The sequence below is a fragment of the Phyllopteryx taeniolatus genome, chromosome 1 (genome assembly GCF_024500385.1).
Source record: "Phyllopteryx taeniolatus isolate TA_2022b chromosome 1, UOR_Ptae_1.2, whole genome shotgun sequence".
Taxonomy (NCBI): domain Eukaryota; kingdom Metazoa; phylum Chordata; class Actinopteri; order Syngnathiformes; family Syngnathidae; genus Phyllopteryx; species Phyllopteryx taeniolatus.
In genome coordinates, this window is record NC_084502.1 from 14729566 (window position 1) to 14739761 (window position 10196).

At 43.1% G+C, this 10196-nt stretch overlaps 1 protein-coding gene across 1 annotated transcript; it reads right to left on the bottom strand.

Moving 5' to 3' along the window:
• Positions 1 to 1948: 1948 nt before the first annotated feature.
• Positions 1949 to 8403, bottom strand: arf3a (ADP-ribosylation factor 3a). Its single transcript, XM_061774406.1, has 5 exons — positions 8313 to 8403; positions 6058 to 6241; positions 5862 to 5972; positions 3403 to 3527; positions 1949 to 3294 (listed from the first exon to the last, which is right to left on the bottom strand). Exons 2-5 carry the CDS (start codon positions 6203 to 6205, stop codon positions 3133 to 3135), a joined length of 546 nt encoding a protein of 181 aa, XP_061630390.1. The 5' UTR covers positions 6206 to 6241; positions 8313 to 8403; the 3' UTR covers positions 1949 to 3132.
• Positions 8404 to 10196: the final 1793 nt, after the last annotated feature.

A 10196-nucleotide genomic window follows, 5' to 3' on the forward strand; every position in this document is an offset into this window, starting at 1 on the left:
TTTGTTGAAAATGCAGCCGGACAGAAAATGGACAGACGGAAGGACAGAACAGACAAGGGGAATAGGGGTTTGAACCACAGCATAACAAAAGTTGGATAGTCTAACTATTTGAGTCAGATCATGTTCTTATTTGTGGACAGGTGAGGTCACCCGGTGAGGACATGGAACAATTAACCAATAGGACGAGGAGAGGACAAAAAAGGGCAGGGGATGACAGGATGTGGGAAATGAGCAAGGCAGTGCTACTGATGATTTTTATAGTGTCTGAACGCCTGTAAGAGCCTGTGAGTTGACATCGTATCCTGTGTTATTATTAGTGGTCCCAGCAAAAGCAATTACATTCTATAGCATGTCTATGGAAGCCGCAAGGGGCGCCAAGCCAGCGAGCCCATCCCGTGGGGGACCCAGCCAGGGGGGCGCCACCCACTCCCTAGGACCCAGGGCGGTCCACCATCCCAACCAAAGCACCCCGACCAGTCCCCAAGGGAGGGGCAAGGGTAACGGACCCCCCAATAGTACTTAGTACTTGAGAATAATTTGTCTTCTGTAGGGTTTTTCTTGTTTATTTGCTGTTCGGCATTTGCTACATGGTCAAAAGTAACCTCAACCCTATCAAACACCTTTGGACTAAATTATAGAGGAGAGTTCAAAATGCTGCAGTCAGACTCTTGACTAGGACTACAAAGTTCCATCGTATACCACTATACCGCCCATATTGCACTGGCTCTTGGTCCACCTGTGATATGATTTTAAGGTTCTGCTACTTACTCATAAAATACAGTACAGTATTGCATTCCTCAGCATCTTTATACATTACTGATCTAGTGTTTCCTTATGTTGGTTAAACCACACTTAGTCTACGATTAGTCTCTTGCCCTGCGTCACCCCCTGACATCTGGATTTTGGCCTGTTTTACTACTGCTTCCCTTCTCCCCTCCCCTTCTCCTGCTCAGAGAGAGGCCTAAATGGTTGTGAGCAAAGGGAGGATGTTGCTGTGGAGGATTCTGCATTGTTGAACCGAAGCGGGACCTGAGGAGGACCACTTCCCTCATCTACCTGCGGTGCTTAATTTCATTTGAAAGGTACCTCTTGTTGTTTAAACTGACATTGTATAGAATCACATCATGTGATTAATGTTGGCCAATCGCGATCCATTGCACCCTGGTCATCTTTGTGAAATGTGGTCTTGTGAAGCCCTTTGTTTTGTGATTAAGGGCTATATACTGTAAATCAACTGGACCTGATTTGACTAGAACAAAGCTGGTCTCCCTGTTCCGACGTCAGTCCTTGCATTTTTGTTTTTGTTTTTTGTTCATACTTTTCATCTTCTGCAGGGAGAATTGCAGATGCCTTCAGGTTTTCCACAAACCGTACAATTAAAAAGTCAGACATATTTTGTTGAATATATGACAATTAATTGTTCCGACCTGCTGGAGTTGTGATGTAACAAATTTGGACCATGGGCAACATCATACAGATTTTATACACCAACTCAAAAGATACTGTCGTGTCACAAACTTTAATACGCAAAACCATGCGAGAAAAGTAGAGGGATATTGAAATTGTTTTGGTGGTAAATCTTCTGATTGAAACATTGTGGTGCAAAACTATCCAAATTAACAACAGTGACTGATAGGTGAGATTAAGACATGTCAATTCCCTTTAATGATCAGGCGCTGAGGAGGCAGAAGTATTGAAATTATGAAAACACTTTACGCTGTCATTCTTTATAATTCGTGTATGTATTGTTTTATATAATCTATGTAAAATCTGATGATCATGACAAAATGTGTTGTTAAAAGAAAGTCAAAGTGGACAAACTTGCTTGTTAAGTAGAACTCAATCAGGGCAATGTATGGCCATATCAACAATGCTCGTCTCATACACACACGCACACGCACGCACGCTTGCACGCGCACATACTCAGTAATGATGCTGGCTCACCATCTGGCTTCAACAGGCGCATCAACAAAATGTTTAATTTTGACCACAAATACCTTGATATGCTTTTCATAAATAACAACATACAAAAGAATGCAGTTGCATATTAGAAGATGTTGAACATTTGAACATACATATATTATAATAGTGTGAATTTTTTTTTTTTTTTTTTTTTGCTGCTAGATGGTACCACAAGTCATACAAAAGAAACACATATTGTTAGGCCAATTAGGGCTCAATGCTTTGACAGCTATAACGCAGCTGCTTTTACAACGGCGCTGAAAAGTAAACATTCAATGTCCATTGGTGGCTACGCCAGCAAATAGCGGCATGTAGTGTGAGATGCCGGGCGCTGGCTCCTGCATCAATCAGTACAGCGACCACACCTCACCGACACCAAACACATGAATAGAACCCTGATCAAGCACGGGAAGTGGACCAAGCACGTCTTTATTTACATCAGTCGGCAGCGAGTTATGGCTCTCGTAAAACCCACGAGCTTATATTGTCCATATTCACATGCAGCATGGGAAGCAGTAATATACTATATTCGTTTGAGGTCTTCTTCTTTCAAATACGTGATATACTGTATTATACAACAACACGTCAACAAAATCTGCTTCAGAATAAATAAACACTGATAAAATGTTACCTCTTTAAAATTATCCAGTGTGTTATGAGGTGAATTAAATGCATCAAAATAGATATTTAAAATTAGTTAATGTGAAATATGCACTTAACTCTGATGCACCGCATTGGTTTTGGACAAATAAGGATGAATATATGACCATAGTGTTTTTAACAATTTGGCTAGTCCCACCATGGTAATGTGACATTTCTTATCATTTACATCAAATACATTTCGGTTACATCACTCCTCCAGCACAAGTTAATACCATAACAAAATCATAAAGGAGGGAAAATATGTGTAATTTCATTAATATTGTATATAATTCACATTGTACATCCCAATTATGTATACAGTGTGTAAAAAGCAAAAGATTTAGGTCATATTGGTTTGCACATGATTAACAACTCTCACTGCAGATCCAAACAAATAAGTAATCAAGTAAAAGATTTTGGGGCGTACCGGGAAGAAGCTTCTCAGCACTGCCTCTCCATGTAAACTCAATGCATCCAAAAGAAGTACTACCTGGAGCTGGCACTTCCCCGCTCTCCAGACCACGCCCTTCACTTTTTGTTCTTCAGCTGATTGGCCAGCCAGTCCAGGCCCTCATAGAGGCCGTCGCCGCTGGTGGCGCAGGTGGCCTGAATGTACCAGTTGCGGTGGCGCAGGGAGTGCAAACCCAGCTTGTCTGTGATCTCCGCTGCGTTCATGGCGTTGGGAAGGTCCTGGAAATAAGAAAAACATTTAAATAAATCGCAACAGGACGTCAGCCATTTCATTCCGTGATGTAATGGGCAATCGGGTACAGACGAAGAGACACGCAAAGTGTGTACCTGCTTGTTTGCGAAGACAAGAAGAACAGCATCCCGCAGCTCGTCCTCAGCCAGCATCCTCATGAGTTCCTCTCGCGCTTCATTCACACGCTCACGGTCGTTGCTGTCCACCACAAAGATTAAGCCTGCGGAGAGAGGACAGGAGCGCAATCTCATTAAAGCAACACTAAGGAACAGTGGAATGTTGAACATGATGCATTCCAAGATGCTGGTTGACCTCTGATTTGTTCAGATTTTTGTGGTCGTCAGAAAATCTTTAGCAAATGAACGGGAACTTTGGAAAGTAACAAGCATTTCCAACCACTGTTAATGGGTAAAAACAATAAATGCTTGTTGTCTTGTGTCAACAAATATTACCGAAAAAAAAAATCTAATTTAAAAAAGAAAGTATGCGATTGTCTTTGCAAGGGAGAATTAATTAATAATATTATTTTCAGACCAAATTATAAAATAATATTGCCTTTTAATTTCCTTGAGTACTGTTTAATACATATATAGATATATAAATACACATACATATATACAGTGGGTACGGAAACTATTCAGACCCCCTTAAATTTTTCACTCTGTTATATTGCAGCCATTTGCTAAAATTCATTTTTCTTCCTCATTAATATACACGAAGCACCCCATGTTGTCAAAAAAATACGGAGTTGTTGACATTTTTGCAGATTTATTAAAAAAGAAAAACTGAAATATCACACAGCCATAAGTATTCAGACCCTTTGCTGTGACACTCATATTTAACTCGGGTGCTGTCAAATTCTTCTGATCATCCTTGAAATGGTTGTACACCTTCATTGGAGTCCAGCTGTGTTTGATTATATTGATTAGGAAAGCCACACCCTTGTCTATATAAGAGCTTGCAGCTCACAGTGCATGTCAGAGCAAATGAGAATCATGAGGTCAAAGGAACTGCCTGAAGAGCTGAGAGACAGAATTGTGGCAAGGCACAGATCTGGCCAAGGTTACAAAAAAAAATTCTGCTGCACTTAAGGTTCCTAAGAGCACAGTGGGCTCCGTAATCCTGTAATGGATGAGGTTTGGGACAATCAGAACCCTTCCTCGAGCTGCCCGTCCGGCCAAACTGAGCAATCGGGGGCAAAGAGCCTTGGTGAGAGAGGTAAAGAAGAACCCAAAGATCATTGTGGCTGAGCTCCAGAGATGCAGTCGGGAGATGGGAAAAAGTTCTAAAAGGTCAACCATCACTGCAACCCTCCACCAGTCTGGGCTTTATGGCAGAGTGGCTCGACGGAAGCCTCTCCTCAGTGCAAGACACATGAAAGCCCGCATGCAGTTTGCTAAATAAACACCTGAAGGACTCCAAGACGGTGAGAAATAAGATTCTTTGGTCTGATGAGACCAAGATAGAACTTTTTGGCCTTAATTCTATGTGGAATGTGTGAAGAAAACCAGGCACTTTCCAATACAGTCCCAACAGTGAAGCATGGTGCTGGCAGCATCATGCTGTGGGCGTGTTTTTCAGCTGCAGGGACAGGACGATTGGTTGCAATCGAAGGAAAGATGAATGCGGCCAAGTACAGGGACATCCTGGACGAAAACCTTCTCCAGAGTGCCCAAGACCTCAAACTGGGTCGAAGGTTTACCTTCCAACAAGACAATGACCCTACGCACACAGCTAAAATAACAAAGGAGTGGCTTCAGAACAACTCAGTGACTGTTCTTGAATGGCCCGGCCAGAGCCCTGACTTAAACCCAACTGAGCATCTCTGGAGAGACCTGGAAATGACTGTCCACCAACTTTCACCATCCAACTTGACAAAACTGGAGAGGATCTGCAATGGCAGAGGATCCCCAAATCCAGGTGTGAAAATCCCCCAAAAGACTCATGGCTGTATTAGCTCAAAAGGGTGCTTCCACTACCTACTGAGTAAAGGGTCTGAATACTTTCTTTTTAAATAAATATGCAAAAAAATCCATAATTCCGTTTTTTTCTGTCAATATGAGGTGCTGTGTGTACAGTAATGAGGAAATAAAATAAAATGATTTTACCAAATGGCTGCAATATAACAGAGTGAAAATTCAAGGGGGTCTGAATACTTATATATATGATCTTATGATCTTACTGAGCTTTTTGTGCTGTTTTTAGGAGCACTTTCAATAAGTGTGTGTTGCAATTACTGAGCTGGGGTAGCTGTCAAGCTAATTGGGTTAATACTGTAGCCCTGCTGTGTTAAGCTTGATTTTTCACGATGTTGAAGCCTCATTTTACATGATGTTTTTGAATCAGTTTGCTAACTGTGGTGTCTTTACAGGGACATTAGGCACAAAATATTCATCTTTGCTGAATTGCATTTATTGTCAGTTGTGACTAATACATTTGTGGGCTGCGTTCAGCTGTAATGACCTCATGTATGCCAAATATTAGTCAGACGTGACGCAGTGTGTACACAGCAGCAGCAGTGGAGAACCAAAGTGGCAGACTAAATCTGGCTCACCCTGAGTGTTTTGGAAGTAGTGCCTCCACAAGGGACGAATCTTGTCCTGGCCGCCAACGTCCCACACAGTGAAGCTGATGTTCTTGTACTCCACTGTCTCAACGTTGAAGCCTGAACAAGAGGAAATGATCAAATAGTCTCACAAGCTGGATTCAGTCATAGATTGTTTTTCTTCAGTGGTTCTTGCCTTACACACCGATTGTGGGAATGGTGGTGACGATCTCGCCGAGCTTCAGCTTATAAAGGATGGTGGTTTTCCCAGCGGCATCCAGCCCCACCATGAGGATCCTCATCTCCTTTTTCCCTATCAGGCTCTTCAACAGGTTTCCAAAGATGTTGCCCATGACGACCGCCGGCTTCACTCCTCAACTGCAACAGAACTATGACACGAGGAACTGTTAAAGACCACTTCAGCAAGTACGACGGAAAAGCAAAACAAACAGTGAACCACACATTTAGAAATGTCTAGACCACACAAGAAAACGTGGTGAGGACACTGTGGCTCTTAAAAAAAATACTCTGAACATTATTACTCCGTTACACGGCTAAGCCACCTCAGAAGGAAAGCCAGTAAAAGTGTTTCACACTTCAGAAGGCAGCTGACCTGTAAGGCGCTGTAAGGTTCCAGCAGCCCGGTGGAGAAATCACTCACAATGCTGCATTTTTTTATTTTCATGTGGTGCCAAATAACCACTTTTTAAGCTACTGGCTGGTACAAACAGAGGTGGGTAGAGTAGCCAAATATTGTCCTCAAGTAATAGTACTGTTACTTTAGAATAATATGAGCCAAGTAAAAGTAAAAAGTAGTCATCAAAATATTTACTTGAGTAAGAGTAAGAAAGTACTCAAGTAAAGAGTAACTTGTGAGTCACTTCTGATTTTATTTTTTTTTAAATCAGCGCATGAACATCAAATTTAAAAAAAATTATGATAATAATATATGGGAGTGGCTACGTGCGTGGTCATCTGACTGCCTTGTGTCGTCTGCTGGGTGAATTGGAGTCAAATGACATTAGTGAGCGGCACGGTGGGCGACTGGTGAGAGTGTCAGCCTCACAGTTCTGAGGACCGGGGTTCAATCCCCGGCCCCGCCTGTGTGGAGTTTGCATGTTCTCCCCGTGCCTGCGTGGGTTTTCTCCGGGCACTCCGGTTTCCTCCCGCATCCCAAAAACATGCATTAATTGGAGACTCTAAATTGACCGTAGGTGTGAATGTGAGTGTGAATGGTTGTTTGTTTGTATGTGCCCTGTGATTGGCTGGCAACCAGTTCAGGGTGTATCATGTGCCCGATGATAGCCGGGATAGTTTCCAGCACGCCCGCGACCCTAATGAGGAGAAGCGGTTCGGAAAATGGATGGATGGATGACATTAGTGATCCCGTTTGATTGGAGCAACGGGCACCCTATGCGGAAGTCGTAGATGCAGTCTAAAAATAGACGCGCACACGCAAGAATGAATAAATAAAAGTAGCAAACGGCATGTCGATCATTGTAACGGAGTGAAAGTATCGATCCGTATTCACATAAATACTCAAGTAAAAGTCAAATTGATGCTGGTGGGCGGAGCCTGCTGCTGCACATCTGTGGCAACTATTTTAGTGGGATACATGGCCGTGGGCCACCCCAAAATCCTGACCAAAAATCCTATACTGTAAACTCACATTACATTAGGCACACCTGCACATTAGGCACATAATGTAAGTTAATAATTATCAGTATTAATTGAAACTGTCCAATACACAGGTATATTTATTAAACAATACATTACTGATAGTGGCTGTATAGGTTACACAATGGTGGTACACTAAACTTTATCACTGAGAGCTTTTGCCCCTCTCTTGCTTATAGCCAAAATATACGACTTCCTTGCAGTGCATGTTCACTGCATGACAACTATTAAACTTTTATTACTGAATGATAATTAAATACAATATTGAACATATACGCTACTTAAATAAATATGTCCGAGTGGCAGAGCTTCAAACCAATACAAAAGAATTGAGTGCAGTCTCCAAAGAGACCATTAAAAAGCACCTTGAAAAAAAAAAAAAAGATACATTAATTTCATGATGCTCAGGGTATTGGGGTTCATTGCGGGACTGCTGCATTGTGCTGCAGTCGCTTCAGGCGCGTGTGCCTAATCAATTGGCCCGCGAGAGATCAATGATGATGAGGACGATGATGAGAACGAAGCAGGCGCCGCACATTAAAATCCAATCTAGCCTAATCAAATTAAAGTATTTTTATGTACCCCCTAATATGTGGGTGTTCTGCAATCGCTGCATAGAGTCGCGTCTCGCACACCGGCCTGTCGTCGATTAAAGAACGTCCATTCAGCTATGTATTTTTTTTTAAAAAACCGAAAAAAAACCAAAAACGAAGTCAAATCGGAGAGACATCTGCTCGTGTAAATGATTGAGCATTTTCCCGTTGGCATTTCAGCCGCACTTACCCGTCAACGGGAGGCTGCCAGCTGGACGCAGGCGAGAGTCAGGCTTGCCGGAGGTCTCGCGATGACACACGAGCCTAATCTCGCGGTATTTGGGTAGTCGCGCATATCTGCAGTCAGGCAGCAGTACAAAAGCACACCCAGTGCCGAATGTAGCGTCTCTTTGCAAAGTGGTAACACCTTTTTCAGTTTTCATTGCTCGTGACAATTTCTTCAGTTTTATACGATTTTAGTGAGACAGATAATTCAACATGTGCGCTGATACAGCAATAAACCGAACCGTTGTGACACAAACAGAGTCTAAAGGCAAACTTGCTTGAATAATTAACACAAGGATTGGACCTTTGTGAGGATGAGCGGCTCAGAAAATGGATGGATTGTCTTAATAAATAAGTAAACTGTAATAGGATGCTCTGCTACTGCTCCCATTTTGTGATGTGGTTCAGTGAAGTCCATCTGGCTCACTTAATCCGTGGTGGGAAGTAACAGAGTACAAATACTTTGTTATACTTCATTTCGCAGATTTTTCAGCAGTCAGTGCTTATTTGTCTGACTTTTTTTTTGACAAAACCCGAAGTTTGAATTTCACTCCCTCCATTTCAAAATCAATATTTGTACTTTATATACTTTTATCTCATTACTTTTTAATGACGCAATGTCCGTCCATCCATCCATTTTCTGAGCCGCTTCTCCTCACTCGGGCCGCGGGCGTGCTGGAGCCTATAAATTGACTAATCTGTAAAAAAAACAAAAAAAAAGCATACAGACATACAAGTAAGGGGGATTTTTTTCAGCTGGTATCATTAGCTAATTTCGCATTTTTTGTTAGTCATTTATACAATGTTACCAAAGCTACTTTTGCCTCCTCTGCACTTAATGTACCTAAACACTACTTCAACACTAAAGTAAAGCTATTTATTGAGCTCTGTTTGTATTTGTACCACTCAAATGTGAAGGGGACAAAAGCAGTACATTTGAGGGTACCGCCCTTTCCCAAACCAAATAATTCACGTTTCTTATATTGTTTATCATTAGTGTGCAATACAATGGGACCATCCATCCATCCATCCATCCATTTTCTGGACCGCTTATCCTCACTAGGGTCGCGGGGGTGCTGGAGCCTATCTGTCACGTGTGGGGAGTAGCTGGACCCAAGAGCAGGCGGAGGCAGATGTAAAATGATGAACTGTTTATTGAGGAAAGGTTATGGAGCTGGTCCTGGATGTGTTGGCAGGCGGCGGCGTGGACAGGTGGCAGGCAGTGGACAGAACAGGTTGCTGGCTTGGTGGCAGGAATGACGTGGGTTACGAACACCAGAAGACACAAGAGTTAACAAGGGAAGCGAGAAACAGTATAGCTTACTTGACATAAGGTGGGCCCTGGTACCGCCAGGAGAGGCTGCAATACTTAGGCGAGGATTTCCGGGAACAGGCAGGCTTATATACGCTGACGCTGATTGAAGACAGGTGCTGAAAACAGAGAGGGGAGTGGGGAGAGAGAGGACACAAAGCGCCCTCCCGGCTCCAATAATGGAACTGCTGGGCAGTATATGACAGTACCCCCCTCTCAACGGACGCCACCTGGCGTCCTGCCAGGCTTCCCTGGGAGAGCTCCATCCAAAAGAGTAGGATCGAGGATGAACTTCTGTGAAATCCAAAAAAGGCCCGTACCCTTCCCAGTCGACAAGGTACTGGAACCCCTTCCCCCTAGCGTCGAGGATGCTAGGGGGATGACGGTCCGCGAGCTGTTTATTGCGTGCGGTGGACCGGGTCAACGCCGCTCGGACATCTTTCCACACTGCCTGGATTCTCTGGAGATGATCCTTGACAGCGGGGACTGCCACTGCCTGCTCCTGTTCTTTGAATAATGGGGGTTGCTAACCATAAC

Excerpts from the sequence above, each read along its gene's own strand:
- arf3a (XM_061774406.1), bottom strand. The coding sequence starts at position 6,205 with ATGGGCAACATCTTTGGAAACCTGTTGAAGAGCCTGATAGGGAAAAAG. Across the intron at positions 5,973-6,057 it reads CACCACCATTCCCACAATCG|GCTTCAACGTTGAGACAGTG; the intron begins GTGTGTAAGGCA and ends CCTCTTGTTCAG. Across the intron at positions 3,295-3,402 it reads TTGTCTTCGCAAACAAGCAG|GACCTTCCCAACGCCATGAA; the intron begins GTACACACTTTG and ends TCTTATTTCCAG.